This window comes from Myotis myotis, unplaced genomic scaffold, assembly GCF_014108235.1.
Source record: "Myotis myotis isolate mMyoMyo1 unplaced genomic scaffold, mMyoMyo1.p scaffold_m19_p_4, whole genome shotgun sequence".
Taxonomy (NCBI): Eukaryota; Metazoa; Chordata; class Mammalia; order Chiroptera; family Vespertilionidae; genus Myotis; species Myotis myotis.
Window position 1 is genome coordinate 130,290,119 of NW_023416346.1, and position 18,675 is coordinate 130,308,793.

Genomic DNA, 18,675 nt, shown 5'->3' on the forward strand with positions numbered 1-18,675 from the left:
CGCGGGGAACTTTGTTTCCTAGTCAGCACTCAATACCAAAAAGAAAAAGAGAAACTGTTAAAACAACCTTTTCTTTTCGTTTTTTGGTGCTGTGACCCGGATATGAACCGAGGTTGCTGTGGCCATGAAACTGCGTCTTAACTACACATTTTATTTTACTCCAGCATGGCCAAAATATTGCTTCAACATGTGACCAGTATATAGCTAGCTGTTCCTGAGATCCTCGGCAGCCTTTTTGCCTAGGTCTGTGGAATCCAGTGTTTTATATGTCACAATCTCGAGAGCCAGGTGGGGTGGTGGCGACTCCACAAGACCCAGCAGCTGTAACTGATAATTGGAAAAGTACCGAGATCGGTGGGGGTTTCCCGGCTCCCATTACAAGTTGAAGAAACTCATAATAAAGCTTATCTAAGTATCTTTCTGGCACTTTTCCAAATGAGGAGCTGAAGAAGAAACGGGCATTTCTGAAAACTGCCCTGTGCGTCGGTCACTCCCTGAATTGGGGATAAAGAGCAGGGCAACTGAGCTGCACTGGCACGAGGCGCCCATGCAGCGGCCTATAAATGAGGGAGGGAGACAGTTTCCCTGGAAAACAAACAGGAACTCTTTTTTTTTTTTTTTAAATATATTTATTGATCTTTTACAGAGAGGAAGGGAGAGGGATAGAGAGTTAGAAACATCGATGAGAGAGAAACATTGATCAGCTGCCTCTTGCACACCCACTACTGGGGATGTGCCCGCAACCAAGGTACATGCCCTTGACTGGAATCGAACCCGGGACCCTTCAGTCCACAGGCTGACGCTCTATCCACTGAGCCAAACTGGTTAGGGCGAATTCTTCTTTTTTAAAAATAGATTTTATTGAATTTTTTACAGAGAGGAAGGGAAAGGATAGAGAGTTAGAAGCATCGATGAGAGAGAAACATCGATCAGCTGCCTCCTGCACACCCCCCACTGGGGACGTGCCCGCAACCAAGGTACATGCCCTTGACCGGGATCGAACCCAGGACCCTTCAGTCCGCAGGCCGACGCTCTCTCTGCTGAGCCAAACCGGTCAGGGCCAAACAGGAATTCTTATGAATCTATTTGATGTTGGGAAGACAGGGAAGCCCCGGAGGCAGCTCAGGGAAACCACTGGGATTTCGTCTTCATCAACTCACTTAACCAGAACGTGTGCACCTCCCTGTCGCTGACAATAGAGCTCTTGGTTGAAGAAGAACTGGTGTAAGTTGTGTTGATTGCAGACATTTTCAGAGGAAATACTCAGAGCAGGGAGTGCCTTTGAAACCTGATTCTCAACGTTTTGGGTCAGCTCTAGCCCAGTGAACATCTTTTGTTCATTTGTTTGCTGGGTCTAACACTTTTCTGACTCCCCAAAATCAGGTGCTGCCGAGAATATAGAAACTCACAATTCTGATGCAATTTCACACACTACATCAGTAATCAAGTCATTCTGTTGATGTCTATGCTAAATATACCCCAGATAAAAGAAAACATTAATTACACAAGAGCTGTTAAGAATCTGAACTAGCTTTAGCTTGGCCGACGTGGCTCAGTGGTTGAGCGCTGACCTATGAACCAGGAGGCTGCGGTTCTATTCCTGGGCAAGGGCACATGCCCGGGTTGCACGGTTGCAGGTTCGTTCTCCAGTGTGGGGCGTGCAGGAGGCAGCCGATCCATGTTTCTCTCTCATCATTGATGTTTCTATCTCTCTCTCCCTCTCCCTTCCTCTCTGAAATCAATTCAAATATATTAATTAAAAAAAAAAAGAATGTGAAATACACTTTAGCCCCTTGGGGTTAAGCTTCCACTGAAGGCCAGCGCCAGAATCCCCATAAATTACACATCCTCCCAGGTATTACTATCTGAACGCTATTATCTGCGTGCAGGAGGCAGCCGATCCATGATTCTCTCTCATCATCGATGTTTCTCTCTTTCTCTCTCTCCTTCTCCCTTCTTCTCTGATATCAATAAAAATATGTTTTCGGTGTTTTGGTTTTTTTTTTTAAAGAAAAGATAAAAAGAAAAGAGGCTGCGAAGTTGGAACAAAGGGTTTACTGGCTTAAAAGAGAGAGATAAAGAATGCACAATTCAATGACCTAGAGCAGTGATGGCGAACCTATGACACGCGTGTCAGAGGTGACGCTTGAACTCATTTTTTTGGTTGATTTTTCTTTGTTAATGGCATTTAAATATATAAAATAAACATCAAAAATATAAGTCTTTGTTTTACTATGGTTGCAAAGATCAAAAAATTTCTATATGTGACACGGCACCAGAGTTAAGTTAGGTTTTTTCAAAATGCTGGCACGCCGAGCTCAAAAGGTTCGCCATCACTGGCCTAGAGGGTCACACTGGAGTGTGGAGTTCAGCAAAGCTATTTTTGCCAAGGGCCAGATGGTCAGTACTTTTGGCTTTGAGGCTGTCGCTGAGCTGTGCACCTCAAGTGAGCAGGGGAGCTTTGCACAAAGGTCTGTGGAGTGTGTGACATATTAAGACGTGACGGGCGTCTGACTGGCGTGGCTCAGTGGTTGAGCATTGACCTATGAACCAGGAGGTCACGGTTCGATTTAGATTGCGGGATGGATCCCCAGTAGGGGGAGTGCAGGAGGCAGTGGATCAATGATTCTTTCTCATCATTGATGTTTCTGTCTCTCTCTCCTTCTCCTTTCCCCTCTGAAATCAATAAAAACATATTTTAAACACACACACACACACACACACACACACACACACACACACACACATATATCAAGCACCACACATTTCTTAAGAGGAAGCAGAAAGCCTCAGAATTCAAAGAAACCACGATGTTATCTAGAGATTCAACACCAGTAAGCGTCTACCGATCAAAGACGTATTTTAGCGAACACTCACTTTGTCCACACCAGCGCTCAAAATGTAATTCCCCTTTTTGTTCCATTTCAAGGCAAAGATGGGGCCTTTGTGTTGGCCTAAGGTGCTGGCCAGGTTACCTGTAGTGTAAGTAAACAAACAACAAACACGCTGACTTCAAGGCCACGGCCGTTCACGCGGCGCTTCCACGCCAAAGCCGCTCTTCTCCGACCCCAAGCCGAGGGCGGCAGCACTCACCGTCTTCCGTCCAGATTCTTGCAAAGCCATCGTAGGAGCCCGTGGCCAACAGCGTCCCATCGCTCTGCGGGCCAGAAAGAAACAGGCCGACAGAAACAGCTTAGCGGGGGCGGTTCTGACAAAGCGAAGAGAACCTCTCACCCCACAGCTAGAACATTCTCACGTCGATAACCGGTCCCCAGCCCGGCCGGCGTGGCTCAGGGGTTGAGCATCGACCTGTGAACCAGGAGGCCATGGTTCGATTCCCGGTCAGGGCACAGGCCCGGGTTGGGTTGTGGGCTTGATCCCCAGTGTGGGGTGTGCAGGAGGCAGCTGATTGATGATGACTCTCATCATCGATGTTTCTCTCTCTCTCTCTCTCTCTCTCTCTCTTCTCTCTGAGATCAATGAAAACATTAAAAAAAAGGAAGAACTATGAAGGTGGAAGTCATGTTTCCTTGGCTGCTCGGAGACGTGGGCTAATGCCGGGAAGGAGCCTGACATGACCTGGCTAGCTCTCAGGAAGGGAGCCCCACGACCCCAGCACCCCTGCACCCCACGTGGCACCAGACGGTCCAGCATGTGGGAGGCGGCTGGGGCTTACATTCCAGTCCAGCGAGGTCACGTCCTTGTTGCTGGGCACGTCGTGGCCGCCCTCGCGGATGCAGTGCCGCAGCACGAGCTGGGTGGACGCCCCGTTGCTGTTCTCGTTCAGGTTCCAGATCCGCGCCGTCGAGTCTCCGGACCTGCAGAAGGAAGCGCCCCGCAGTCAGCTACCCGCGTCCTCACGGGTTTTCTCCCTTTCCCCACCATGCAACCTGCGTCAGGGCCCGCAGCCGACGGGCAGAGGAAGGCCACGGCTCCAGGCCAAGCAGCTCGGGGCCGGGCGCCGTGAGAGACCCAGGGGCACGGCCTGCCCTAAGTCCAACCCCACGGCCCCTGTTTTTTATCTCAGGCTTTTCTCCGCACCATCTCTGCGGCACAGAGTAATTTTAAATGCAGGCATTAGCCCCCACCCAGGGAGAACACGGGGACTTCTCCACAATTTTACCACAGTAGGAAGCACCCCAGGCTTCGGTCTGCACCCCTGAGCAGGTGCCCGGGTAGGTGAGAGGGAACGCGCTCCGGAGGCGGGACCGCGGCTGACGCCCTTACCCCGAGGCCAGGAGGTCGCTCACGGGGTTCCAGGCGCAGATGAAGACCTCGGACTCGTGGCCCCGAAGCACCGTGGCTTTGCTGGGTGGGATCTCAACGTCCCCGTCTATTTCCATGGGCTTCGAGTGATTATCTGTGCGAGGGAACAGAAGCCGCGTGGCTGAGCAACGTAGGACGGACGTGAAGAATTCGTTGGCCTGCGCCCACTCACGGTCACCTGCCACGGGGCTGGGCTGTGGCCGCAGCCTCAGCTGAGGCGGCTGGGAGGCTGTATGTGAGGAGGCCTCGGGGTGAGGTGTGAACACCCTGGTCATCTCGACCCTCAGGGCCGGGGCGGCTGCACGACTTACCCGAGGGAAGCAAATTTCACTCAGGGAAGAATGCTCACGTCTGCATAAGACATGCACAGGTGCACGCACATACATTCACACACACACACACACAGTGCACACATACACAGTCACACACAAACTAACACAGGCACATGTGTGCACACAGATACACACGCATCTGCATACTACATGCCCGCACTTACTTATGGCATGTGCTCCGTTCTCCTCCCCATTCACTGTGGCTTCTCCGTTCTTTGGGGCGTTGGGCTGGGAAACAGCTGCTGGGGTCACCGTGGCTGTTGTGGTGGCCGTGGCCACCGTGGCTGCTGCCGCTGCTGCTGCTGATGCCGCCGCTGCCGCCGCCGCCGCACTGGCCTGCTGCTGCGCCAGCTTCTCCCGGAAGGCCTGCTGCCTCGTCTGCACCACGTCGGGCATCACGGCGTCGATCAGGGACAGGGACTCTATGGGGCGGCCATCGAATACCGTGCCATCCTGGGGGAAGGCAAGGGACGGCCATCAGCCCCGAAGCTCCTGGCACTGGGCTGTGGGCACCGCAGGCAGGTAGGTGCGGGCAGAGGCGAGGAGGGGCAGGCGCTGCCCAGGGCATAGCGGTGGGCAGAGTGTGTGTGGTGGGGTGAGCCTGGGTGCAGGACAGGGTGTAATGCTGTCCTCAGTGGGGGACCCAATGTTTGGTAAATACCACACTGAACTGGGGCACTACCATATTTCATGTAAAAGGTGCTCTATGTAGCTGAGGCACTACCGTATATCATGTAAAAGATGCTCTATTTGCCCTAGCCAGTTTGGCGCAGTGGATAGAGCGTCGGCCTGCGGACTGAAAGGTCCCGGGTTCGATTCCGGCCAAGGGCACATGCCCGGGCTGCGGGCTTGGTCCCCAGTAGGGGCCGTGCAGAAGGCAGCCAAAAATGACTGACTTATCATTGATGTTTCTATCTCTTCCTCCCTCTCCCTTCCTCTCTTAAATCAATAAAGAAATATATTTTTTTAAAAAAAGATGCTCTATTGTTATCTGGGGCACTGCTGTATTTCATGTAAAAGGTGCTCTATTGTTCTCTGAGGCACTACCGTATATCATGTAAAATATGCTCTATTGGTATCTGGGGCACTACCATATTTCATGTAAAAGACGCTCTACTGTATGAGGCACTACTGTATTTCATGTAAAAGATGCTCTTATTGCTGAAACCAGTTTGGCTCAGTGGATAGAGCATCGGCCTGCGGACTGAAAGGTCCCAGGTTCGATTCCGGTCAAGGGCATGGACCTGGGTTGCGGGCACATCCCCAGTAGGAGATGTGCAGGAGGCAGCTGATCGATGTTTTGCTCTCATCGATGTTTCTAACTCTCTATCTCTCTCCCTTCCTCTCTGTAAAAAATCAATAAAATATATATTTTTTTAAAAAAAGATGCTCTTATTATCTGGGGCACTGCTGTATTTCATGTAAAAGGTGCTCTATGTATCTGAGGCACTACCGTATATCATGTAAAAGATGCTCTATTGGTATCTGGGACACTACAGTATTTCATGTAAAAGATGCTCTACCACTGTATCTGGGGCACTACCGTATTTCATATAAAAGATGCTTTACTGTAGCCGAGGCACTACCGTATCTCATATAAAAGATGCTCTCCCAGATCCAATGATTCTCAATGATGGAGGGGTGCCCGCTCAAGGGACTTGGGCTACGCCTGGCCAACTTTTTGGTTGTCAAAGTGGGACAGAAAGTGCTGTGACATGTGACGGTGGAGACCCGGGAGCTGCTCAGCGTTCTGCAGTACACAGGATGCTCCCTCCCAGGAATGACCGACCCCAAATGCCCAGAGCCCCAGGCTGAGAAAGCTGCGAGGACAGGTGTGGGAGTCCCTGCGAGTCACTATCACTACCGGCAACGTGGGAGAGTGTGTCTGCAGGAACCTCAGCCCAATCGGCCTCCTGCGCCAGGAGGACCTCACTCCGAGACCATCCGCCTATTGACTGGTGAACTGCCTATCGGCGGCCTGTGAAATGCCTCCGTGCCCAGCCGGTGGCTCAGTAGGTTGGAGCATGGTCCCGTACCCCAAAAGGTCGTGGTTTGACTCCTGTTTCAGGGCACATACCATCGGAGGCAACCAATGGATGTTTCTCTCACATTGCTGTCTCTCTCTCTCTCTCTCTCCCTTCCTCTCTCTAACGTCAATAAACACATCCTCAGGTGAGGATTAAGAAAAGAAACGTTGCCCCGGCTGGTTTGGCTCAGTGGACGGAGCGTTGGCCTGTGGACTGAAGGGTTTGATTCCAGTCAAGAGCGCCTGTCTGGGTTGCGGGCTCCATCCCCAGTGTGGGGCGTGCAGGAGGCAGCCGATCGATGATTCTCTCTCATCATGGATGTTTTTCTCTCTCTCTCCCTCTCCCTTCCTCTCTGAAAAAAGTTACAATAAAATAAAACCACCCATGTGTATAAAATTGGCCCAATTATGCAGTGAGGCCAACCCAAGAAGAGGAGGGGATACGAGCAAACTGTCACCATTTTACTTTGTCATTATGGTCATCTTCTCCCACCAGCTCTCTGGTGGGCACCGTCACCAGTCCGGCACCTGAAAGGCTCTTGACCAGGACAGTCACCCCTGTCCTTCCCCAATTTTCTGACTGCACGTGTCAGGGTCAGGGTCACTCGCAGGACAGATTCTACAGAACATCTCCAGGGCCCTGGGGAACCGGCCGCTCAGAGAGAGCGGGGAGGGACGTCCCTTCTGTGCTCGGCACGGTGCACGCCTGCCCCGAGGAGGGACATGGGGGAAGGTCAGCTGTGTTTTCAGAGGGGGGAGCGCACGTGACATCACGGTGCTTGGTCAGCAGCCAGCCAGCCACGTGTGCATGTGGAAACCATGACGCGCAGTAGCTGGCCAGCCGCGTGTGCATGTGGAAACCATGACGCGCAGTAGCTGGCCAGCCGCGTGTGCATGTGGAAACCATGACGCGCAGTAGCTGGCCAGCCGCGTGTGCATGTGGAAACCATGACGCACAGTAGCTGGCCAGACGCGTGTGCATGTGGAAACCATGACGCACAGTAGCTGGCCAGACACGTGTGCATGTGGAAAACACCCGGGTGCACGGGGCCTGGACAGCTCACTCCGGTCCCTGCAGCCTGTAGTGAAGCCACCACACTCTCCTGCCCCGGCGAGGACCTCAGGGCCGGCGTGCAGGATGGGGCCTGTGGCCAGCCCTCCCAGGACCCAGGAGCGGGGCTGGGGGCCGCTCCCCGGGGAAGGTGCACATACCTCATTGATGCTGATCTCGGCCTCCACATACTGCAGCCCCTTCTGCAGGATGGAGATGAGGGCGGCGGGCGGCACCAGCGTCCCGTTGATGTTCGACTGGCTGATGTGGCTCTCGATACCGAAGGTGAACGCCGAGTGGGAGAAGCCTGCAGCCAGACAGGGAAGGCGAGGCGTGAGCCTGGAGGCAGGTGGAGGCACGGCCACAGGCACTAAGGGGCACCGGGGCCTCAACCACTTTATCAGCTGCAGGACCACCCCCCGACCCCGGCTTCTGGTTTGGGGGGAAGCAGGAAGGGGCATGGGGAAGACACAGGCCCCAGAAGACCCACATTTGCACAGGATGGAAAACAGCTTTGAGGGCACAACCATCTCAGCTTTATTTTTATTTTTTTAATTGATTCCAGAGAGGAAGGGAGAGGGAGAGAGAGAAACGTCAATGATGAGAGAGAACCATAGATCGGCTGCCTGCTGCACACCCCCACTGAGCCCCAAACCTGATGAGGACATTCAGAAAGGAATATCCTAGCCCGGCTGGTGTGACTCACTGGTTGAGCGCTGACCTACGGAACCAGGAGGTCACGGTTCCATTCCTGGTCAGGGCACATGCCTAGATTTTGAGCTTGATCCCCAGTGGGGGGCGTGCAGGAGGCAGCCGAACAATGATTCTCTCATCATTGATGATCATTGATGTTTCTCTCTCTCTCCCCCTCACCCTTCCTCTCTCTGAAATCAATAAAAATATTGTTTTTAAAGACAAAAAAAAAAAAAAAAAAAAAAAGGAGCATCCCAGCCCAGTTGGCCTCGGTGAGATGCATGTTAATTCACCAGACCCAGCATAAGACTGAGTTCAGCAACACAGAAAAGGACACGATGTCCGAGCCAAGTAGGGTGTACTCCAGGAACGAAGGGCTTACTGTCTGAAAATAAGCCAGCGATTTCACCACATTGGAAAGAGGAAGTTTCTGGAACCAGATGGCTGATCGGAATCCTAGCTTTCTGACTTGCTGGCGGTGTGACTTGGGGAACTCAGCACCCTGTCCACACCCTGGGTTTCTCCTTGTAAAAGAGGGAGCAGCTCAGTCTCTTCCTGGGGGTTAATCGTTTCATCTGAGACATACTTGGAATCATGCCTGGCACACATAGGTGCTCAATAAATCTGAGCTACACACCTCATGTACCAGGAGGTCACCCCCAGGAGGAAGAGTGATCCCACCCAGATGTCCACAGTGCCGAGGCTGAGAAACCCTGACCTTCACAAATGACCTCAAAGCCTTTAGATCAGGGATGGGGAACCTTTTCTCTGCCAAGGGCCATGGGGATATTTATAACATCATCTGGAGGGCCCTACAAAATGGCCAACTTAAACATGAGCCTGCTCTATCTGGTCAGACATTGAATGAGCTCACCCCTAATGCCTTGGAGGGCCAGGCCACATGGTTTCGCGGGCCTCATATGGCCGAGGGCTGGACGTTCCCCACCCATGCTGTAAAGTTTTCAAAGCTAGAGGAGTATTTCCTTTAGAAACTAAGAAAAAGAAGTAATAAAGTTGATGTAAAAAGAATTAAAAATCAAGAATTTCAAAAAGGCCCTAGCCGGTTTGGCTCAGTAGATAGAGCACTGGCCTGCAGACTGAAGGGTCCCGGGTTCGATTCTGGTCATGGGCAGGTACCTCGGTCGCAGGCTCCTCCCCGGCCCAAGCCCTGGTCGGGGTGTATGCAGGAGGCAACAAAGGGAAGTGTTTCTCTCACACTGATGTTTCTCTCTGTCTTTCCCTCTCTCTTCCACTTTCCCTAAAATCAATGGAAAAAATATCCTTGGTGAGGATTAAAAAAACATAAAAGAAAAAACAATAAAAATGACAAATTAAAAACAAACACACACACCCCCCCCTGTGAACTGGGTTAAGCGGCCAGTTGGGGGCAGTCTGGTGCTGTGTGACAGGGAGAGCAACGTTCAGCGACTTGCACGAGCTCACGTGAGGAATCCCGCTCTCATGTGGACAAAGCTGTGCCAGGGGCCAGGCCCCATGGCACTCTCAGTGCCCCCTGCTGCCTTCTCCACCCACCCCCCTTGTGCTAATACGCACAAGGCCCACTCCGCACTGGGCCTGCACATTCCTTATGAAAAGGAAATTCTCGCTCATATTCGAAAGTATTGGAAGAAACAAGAGCTATTCCTAAGTGTCAGAAAATTGCATAGAGCACCCTGTTTTTGGGTGGTGGTGGAGGAAACTCAATAAATCAGAGGTGCTTAATCTAAGGGGTCACTTCCTATCTACACTGCTCCAGATAACTGCTCTGCCCAAGGCCGAGAGCACCTCATCGCACGGCCAATTCAACGCAACCTCGACTGGGCTGGTATCTTTGCCAACAAGGTCTGACCTAAACAGAAACACCAAGGGAAGAAGGAATATCATCCTCCATGCCACCTCAGGAACGAAACCCTTCTCCTGCCCCAGGAACACTCTGGGTCCTGTCGGGAGCCTGCACCCCCATCCCTGATAGATCACACTCGACAGGGCCGGTGGTTTCCCCACAGGAAGGTGCATTTCCCCCACAGAAAGAAGGTTTCCTTCATAGGAAGGTGCATTTCCCCCACAGGAAGGCGTGTTCCTCCACAGGAAGATTACGTTCTGACACAGGAGATGTGTTCCCCCACAGGTAGGTGTATTTCCCCCACAGGAAGAGGGGTTCCCGTTCAGGAAGATGCGTTTCCCACAGGTAGGTACATTCGCCCACAGTAAGATGCGTTCTCCCACTGGAAGGTTTGTTTCCCCCAAAGGAAGATTGTTCCCTCATAGGAAGGTGCACTTTCCCCATAGGAAGGGGCATTTCCCCCACAGGATGAAGGGTTCCCCCCGCCCCCGGAAGGTGCCTTTCCCACACAATGGGGTGCATTTCCGCCATGGAATAAGGGTTCACCCCACAGGAAAGTGGGATTCCCCCACAGGAAGGTGTGCTTCCCCAAAGGAAGAAGCGTTTCCCCACAGGAAGGCATTTTTCCCCATAGGAAGGTGCATTTCCACCACAGGAGAATGTGTTCCCTCACAGGAAGGTACAATCTCCCCACAGGAAGGCATGTTCCCCACACAGGAAGGCGCGTTTCCTCCAAAGGAAGAAGTGTTCCCCTCACAGGAAGGTATTTTTCCCCACAGGAAGGTGCATTTCTACCACAGGAAGAAGGGTTCTGCCACAGGAAAGTGCACTTCCCCCAAAAGATGGTGCATTTCCCCCACAGGATGAAGAGTTCCCACACAGGAAGGTGGGTTCACCCCACAGGAAAGTGCGACCCCCCACAGTAAAGTGCAATCCCCCGACAGGAAGGTGTGTTTCCCTACAGGAAGGTACCTTTACCCCACTGGAAGATGCATTCCCTGAAAACAAGGTGCATTTCCTCCAAAAGAAGATGTGTTCCCCCAGAGGAAGGTGAGTTTCCCCCAAAGGAAGATGCATTCCCCCACCGGAAGGTGCCTTTCCCCCACAGTAGGGTGCGCTCCCCCACATCAAGGAGGGTTCCCCCACAGGAAGGTGCATTTCCCCACAGAAAAGTGTAATTCCCTCACAGGAAGGCGTGTTTCCCCCAAAGGAAGAAGGGTTTCCCCACAGGAAGGTACACTTCTCCCACAAGAAGGTGCGTTTCCCCTACAGGATGAATGGTTCCTCACTAGGAAGGTGGATTCACCCCACAGGAAAGTGCGATTCCCCCACAGGAAGGTGCGTTTCCTCACAGAAGATGTGTTCTGCCACAGAAAGATGCGGTTCCCCCACAGGAAGATGTGTTCCCTCACAGGAAGGTGGGTTCCCCCCGCAACAGGAAGATTAGGTTCCCCCATAGGAAGATAGGTTCCCACACAGGAAGGCGCATTTCCTCTAAATAAAGATGCGTTCCCCCACAGGAAGATGTGTTTCCCCCAATGGGAGAATGTTTTTCCAGTAGAAAGATGTGTTCACCTACATGAAGATGTGTTCCACCACAGGAAGGTGAGTTAATCCCCACAGGAAGATGTACTCTCCACAGGAAGGTACGTTTCCCCAAAAGGTACATGTGCTCCCTCACAGGAAGATGCATTCCCCCACAGGAAGGTGAATTTCCCCACAGGGAGATGTGTTCCCTCACAGAGAGGTGCGTTCCTCCCATAGGTATGTGTGTTCTCCCCACAGGACGATTAGGTCCCCCTACAGGAAGGTGTATTCCCCCACAGGAAGATGCATTTCCTTCACAGAAAGGTGCATATCCCCCACAAGAAGAAGGGTTCACCCCACAGGAAATTGCGTTTCCCCACAGGAAGGTGTGTTTTCCCCACAGGAAGGTAGATTTCTCCCACAGGAAGAAGGGTTCCCCTATAGGAACGTGAGATCCCCTATGGGAAGGTGGGTTTCCACCAAAGGAAGGTGCGTTTTCACCAAAGGAAGGTGCGTTTCCCCCACAGAAAGATGTGTTCCCCCACAGGAAGATGTGTTCTCCCACAGGAAGCTATGTTCCTCACAGGAAGGTGTGGTCCTCCCACAGGAAGGTATGTTTGCCCCACAGGAAAATTAGGTTCTCCCATAGGAAAATAGGTTCCCACACAGGAAGGTGCGATTCCCCTGAAGGAAGATGTGTGCGCTCACATGAAGGTGCATTTCCCCCACAGGTGTGTTCCCCCACAGGAAGGTTAGGTTCTGACACAGGAAGATGTGTTCCCCAACAGGAAGGTGTATTTCCCCTACAGGAAGAGGGGTTCCTGTTCAGGAAGGTGCGTTTCCCACAGGCAGGTGGATTTGCCCACAGTAAGATGCGTTCTCTCACCAGAAGGTTTGTTTCCCCCACAGGAAGATGTGTTCCCTCATAGGAAGGTGCACTTCCCCCACAGGAAAGGGCATTTCCCTCAGAGGATGAAGAGTTCCCCCACAGGAAGGTGCCTTTCCCACACAATGGGGTGCATTTCCGCCAAGGAATAAGGGTTCACCCCACAGGAAAGTGGGATTCCCCCACAGGAAGGTGTGTTTCCCCGAAGGAAGAAGCGCTTCCCCACAGGAAGGTGTGTTTTCCCCAAAGGAAGGTGCATTTCCACCTCCCCAAGAAGAAGGGTTCCCCCACAGGAAATTGCATTTCCCCCAAAGGAAGGTGCATTTCCCCCACAGGAAGACATGTTCCCTCACAGAATGGTGCATTTCCACCACAGGAAGGTGCGTTTCCCCCATAGGAAGATGTGTTACCCTACAGGCAGATGTGTTCCCTCACAGGAAGGTGTGGTCAACCCACAGCAAGATTAGGTTCCCCCATAGGAAAATAGGTTCCCACACACAGGAAGATGTGATTCCCTGAAGGAAGATGTGCTTGCCCACAGGAAAGTGTATTTCCCCCTCAAGAAAAAGGGTTCCCTGCCCTAGCCGGTTTGGCTCGGTGGATAGAGCATCGGCCTGCGGACTGAAGGGTCCCAGGTTCGATTCCGGCCAGGGGCATGTACCTTGGTTGTGGGCACATCCCCAGTGGGGGCTGTGCAGGAGGCAGCTGATCGATGTTTCTCTCTCATTGATGTTTCTGACTCTCTATCTCTCTCCCTTCCTCCCTATAAAAAATCAATAAAATATATTTAAAAAAAGAAAGAAAAAGAAAAAGGGTTCCTGTACAGGAAGGTGCATTTTCCCCACAGGTAGTTTCTTTTCCTCACAGTAAAATGCGTTCCTCCAGGAAGGTGCATTTCCTCCATAGGAAGATGTGTTTCCTCATAGGAAGGTGCCTTTCCCCCACGGGAGGGTGTGTTTCCTCCATAGAAAAGTGCATTTCCCCCACAGGAAGGTGTGTATCTCCCACAGGAAGAAGGATTCACGCCACAGGAAGGTGAGTTACACCCACTGAAAGGTGCATTTTCACCACAGGAAGAAGGGTTCCCTCACAGGAAGAAGGGTTCCCTCAAAGGAAGGTACGTTTCCCCCACAGGAAGATGTGTTTTCCTACAGGAAGGTGAGTTACCCCCACTGAAAGGTGCATTTTCACCACAGGAAGAAGGGTTCCTTCACAGGAAGAAGGGTTCCCTCAAAGGAGGGTACATTTCCCCCACAGGAAGATGTGTTCCCCTACAGGAAGGTGTGTTCCCCCACAGGAAGATAGGTTCCCACACAGGAAGGTGTGTTCCCCCACAGGAAGATGTGTTCCCTCACAGGAAGGTGCGTTTCCCCCATAGGAAAGATGCCTTTCCCCACAAGAAGGTGTGTTTCCCCCACAGGAAGAAGGGTGTCTGCACAGAAAGATACATTTCCTCCACAGGAAGATGTGTTCCCTTACAGGAAGGTGTGTTTCCCCCATGGGAATATGTGTTCCCCCACAGGAAAGTGGATTTCCCCCACAGAAGGGGGGTGACCTTACCTGACTCCTGGAGGTAGCGATACACCAGGAAGTTCACCTCGTCGCTGGTTATGCTCATCTTAGCCTCACCTCGCAGCGACGAGGTTTGTGGAAGCGAGAGCCACCCTCTGTGAGACAGGTGAGAGGAGAAAATGGAGTTTTCAAACACGTCTGTATTTCTTTTTGTTTTCTTCTGCACTTTAAAAAATTTATTTTTATTGTTTTTAGAGATGAAGGGAGAGGGGGAGAGAGATAGAAACATCAATGATGAGGGAGAATCATGGATCGGCTGCCTCCTGCATGCCCCTTACTGGGGATCGAGCCCACAACCCCGGGCATGTGCCCTGACCAGGAGGGAGTCGATCCGTGACCTCCTGGTTCATAGGTAGACGCTCAACCACTGAGCCACGCCAGGCTTTTTTCTGCACTTTTTGAGATGAGTGGAAGAAAACCACTCCCGTGACGTTATATCCACAAAGCTAACTCATGTCTGGTTCGTGTTATATTGTGTGATCATGTGTTACATACTAATTTCATAATTATTTATATAAAAAGCATATTTCCCCCCCTGGCTGGTGCTACTCAATGGCAGAGCATTGGCCAGTGCACCCAATGGTCGTGGGTTCGATTCCTGGTCAAGAGCACGTACCAGGTGGCAGGTTTGATCCCCGGCCCTGGTCGGAGTGAATGCAGGAGGCAACCAATCGATGTGTCTCTCACATTGGTGTTTCTTTCTCTCTCTCTCTCTCTCTCTCTCTCTCTCTCTCTCTCTCTTCCCCCTTCCCTCTAAAAATCAATGGAAAAAATATCCTCAGTAAGGATTAAGAAAAAAATAATAAATTTTAAAAAAGCATACATCCCAGTGAAACATATCCAATAACAAGAATCATTGCGGTATTTTATAAGGCTGGGATAGGGTCAGGTACAAACCACACCTTTGACGGGCCGAGCCAGCCATGGGGACAAGCCATACACACACACACACACACACACACAGTGGTAGAGTGAAAGCATGGTTCTGATCTCCAACAATGGGCCAGACACTCCCATGGACCCGGGGCAGCTCCGCCGTCTGCGCCAAGGCTCGAAGGTCACGCAGGCACCGTCTACTGTGTGTGTGGGGAAGGTGGCCTGCGTCTTCTCTGTAAGAACGGTCTCAGTGGACGCATGACGTGGTGCGCGACATGCCTGTGCTGGCTGCAGAGCTGGGGCAGAAGATGGGGGACCCGGGGTCAGAGCCGGCAGGCGGACCTCTCACCACGTTTCCACCTCCTTCTAGCTCTAGATCGCAGGGCAAGCTCTGTGACAGATCTGTCATCTCCAAATGAAGGACAGTAACAGCCCTCTGTGGGGGAGCAGGAGGGAGGGCTAAATGCTTCATATTCCCAGTGCAGGCCCCCCGCACAGCAGGTCCCAGAAGAGCCGGTTAGGACTTTATTCAGCCAACTGTGCACCACCGCTAAAGAGCAACCTGCAAGGGCATCCGAGGGGATCAGCAGACACCCCCACCCCCTTAAAATCCACCAGAGCTGGCAGCCTCAGCATGGTCATCAATGATCGGACCACCCAAGTGGCACTTACAAAGCCCATCAAAAAAAGCACTACTGCCCGGCCGGCGTGGCTCAGTGATTGAGCATCATCCCATGCACCCAGAGGTCATGGTTCGATTCCCAGTCAGGGCACATGCCTGGGTTGTGGGCTCGATCCCCAGTAGGGGGCGTGCAGGAGGCAGCCGATCAATGTTTCTCTCTCAATGTTTCTATCTCGCCCTCTCCCTTCCTCTTTCTCTAACATCAATAAAAATATTTTTTTAAAAGAAGAAGAAAAAAGGGAAGGCACTCCCCCCAGAGGCCGTGTGTGGGTAAGCATTTTCTCCAGGGGACACCTCGGACCCCACTCGTGGCCCGCCCCTGGCTGGGCTCCGGACACCGGCTGTATGCAGCGCCAGGGGATGCTGTCCAGCCTCTTTTCTTTCTGAAGCAAAAGAGCTTTTGCAGCAGCGGCAGGTCCCCCGTGGCCTTGAACGGAAGTGAAAAGCAAAACAAACTGGAAACCACAGGTCCAATCAGTGGGTGGTGTTTGTTTTCTTGCCTGACCCAGTTTTGACTGGAGACACCGCCCATTAGGTTGACGGGAGGACTCCGCAGCTGGGATGGGGCGAAGAGGAACAGCCCCTTCCACGGTGACCCACAGCCACCACGTCCCCATCGAGTTGCTTAGAAAGGAATTTAAACGTTCATGCCAGCGGATGGCTTCGCTGGGGTTGCCCCTCTAAACAAGTATGCCAACATAAATAATAATTTGGGTTTAAAGCCCATCAAGAAACTGAAGACAGCCCTAGCCGGTTTGGCTCAGTGGGTAGAGCGTTGGCCTACGGGACTGAAGGGTCCCAGGTTGGATTCTGGTCAAGGGCACAGGCCCGGGTTGTGGGCTCGATCCCCAGTAGGGGGCGTGCAGAAGGCAGTCAATCAATGATTCTCTCTCTTCACTGATGTTTCTATCTCTCTCCCTCTCCCTTCCTCTCTGAAATAAAAATATATGTAGGTATATTTAAAATATTGGCTTACAAGATGGAACGTGCATGGTGCTAAATTTTGTTTTGTGTACACACACACACACACACACACACACACACACACACACACACACACACACGATACTCCGCAAAACAAGCCTCTGTTTGGAGTGGGTTATATCTACATATGTGAGTATGTGCTCTTCCATATTTTGCAGGTTTTCTCCTGTGAACTTGGACCGCTTCCCCATTCATTAAAATCTAACTAAAACCTGGCACCGTTTTTGGAAATAAGCAGCACGGGCGCGAGGCAGCTCTCCCAAGCAGGAAATGAGGCGCAGGGCCGGCAGACAGGAGCGGGTCTAGTGGTAGAAAGCATCGCCGCTCTCCAAGGAATGAAAGACAGCCCTAGGGTGCAACAGGCAGAGAGGGGCCTTGCTGTGCCAGCTGCCCCTTCCGGGTTCATTCATGGCTTCACCCGAAAACCAGGCCCACATCCACGGAGGATGCGGACCAGACAGAAGACACGGCCAGTCCTGGAGTTACATCCCACACCACCGGGCGTCTCCCAGGTGGCTACTGGGTCCACCCAAACCATAGTCACACCCTATTCACACGTCCTCCTGCCTGCCCAGGAGAGAAAGACAGCAACATCGATCAGTTGCCTCCTGCACACCCTCTACTGGGGATCCAGCCCGGAACCCGGGCATGTGCCCTGATCGAACGGTGACCTCCTGGTCCATGGGTCGATGTTCAATCCACTGAGCTACGCCAGCCGGGCTCAGCTTAATTTTAATTCACAGTGTTGAGAGGAGATTGATTTTATTTTTTATTTTTTATTTTTTTTTATTTTTATTTTTTTAAATATATTTTATTGATTTTTTACAGAGAGGAAGGGAGAGAGATAGAGAGTTAGAAACATCGATGAGAGAGAAACATCGATCAGCTGCCTCCTGCACATCTCCCACTGGGGATGTGCCCGCAAGCCAGGTACATGCCCTTGACCGGAATCGAACCTGGGACCCTTCAGTCCGCAGGCCGACGCTCTATCCACTGAGCTAAACCGGTTTCGGCGAGGAGATTGATTTTAGAAGCTGCCACCTATCCCGGGAAGACTCAGAAAAGTTGGTAAGAGCCCATCCAGTATCTGAAATCCTTGCAAGGCAGTAAAACGCCAGTTCAGCACATAGAATGGTGATCCAGCCCTGATGACTTAATCATGTTCTATCTACACTACCTTCAAGTTCAGCGAGGAGAAAGACCTGCATCTTTCTCCCCCCGTGTCCCCCCCCCCCCCCCCATCACTGTAAACAGAAGGCATTCCGTTTTGGCAAAACGCAGTTCCGTTTCGCAAGCAGATTTCAGGTGAAAAGACAGATCCAGAGGCAGGCCCCCGCTTACCTTCACGGTGACTTCATGTGCGCCCCTCCGCACTGGTGGGCCCCCCAGCATCCGAGCATAGAAACCGCAACGCGTCTGCCTGGGGAGACACGGAGAGATTTGTAAAAACAAAACACCTTACAAATCTGTGGGACGTATCCGCCTCCCCGTCCCCGTTTTCTCCTTCAAATTGATGTCGGTGGTTTTCTTTTTCATCCCAACCCAAACGTAACCCAGTCTACTGTTCCATCATCTCCGTGTCCAACGTGAGCACAGACTAGGTAGTTGTATTAGCCAAGTGAAAAAGAAGTGAAAATGGCCAGTCAGCCCGGCTGGTGTGGCTCAGTGGTTGAGCGTTGACCTATGAACCAGGAGGTCACGGTTCGATTCCCAGTCAGGGCACATGCCCGGGTTGCGGACTCGATCCCCAGTGGGAGGCGTGCAGGAGGCAGCCGGTCCATAATTTCCTCTCATCATTGATGTTTCCTTCCCTTTCCCTCTCCCCCTCTCTTCCTCTCTCTGGAACCAATAAAAACATATATTTTAAATGGCCTGTCAAGCTATTATGCTACTTGTAGAAAGTGTGAATGCTAAAATTCTCAAAGTAGGTCAAATTA

The 18,675-nt window shown here is 52.0% G+C and overlaps 1 protein-coding gene across 2 annotated transcripts in view; it reads right to left on the reverse strand.

The window, feature by feature from the left end:
* The window catches only part of TBL1X (transducin beta like 1 X-linked), a 28,415-nt gene extending 10,202 nt beyond the window's left edge, over positions 1-18,213 (reverse strand). For both annotated transcript variants that reach the window (XM_036304895.1, XM_036304896.1), the window contains exons 1-8: positions 18,080-18,213; positions 14,185-14,291; positions 7,837-7,982; positions 4,763-5,051; positions 4,228-4,360; positions 3,677-3,818; positions 3,094-3,157; positions 2,878-2,975 (exon numbers count right to left, since the gene is read on the reverse strand). In XM_036304895.1, the coding sequence (XP_036160788.1) occupies positions 2,878-2,975; positions 3,094-3,157; positions 3,677-3,818; positions 4,228-4,360; positions 4,763-5,051; positions 7,837-7,982; positions 14,185-14,242 (930 nt within the window). In that variant the 5' untranslated portion in view covers positions 14,243-14,291; positions 18,080-18,213. The remainder of the gene's footprint in view (positions 1-2,877; positions 2,976-3,093; positions 3,158-3,676; positions 3,819-4,227; positions 4,361-4,762; positions 5,052-7,836; positions 7,983-14,184; positions 14,292-18,079) is intronic.
* Between the last annotated feature and the right edge of the window lie 462 nt (positions 18,214-18,675).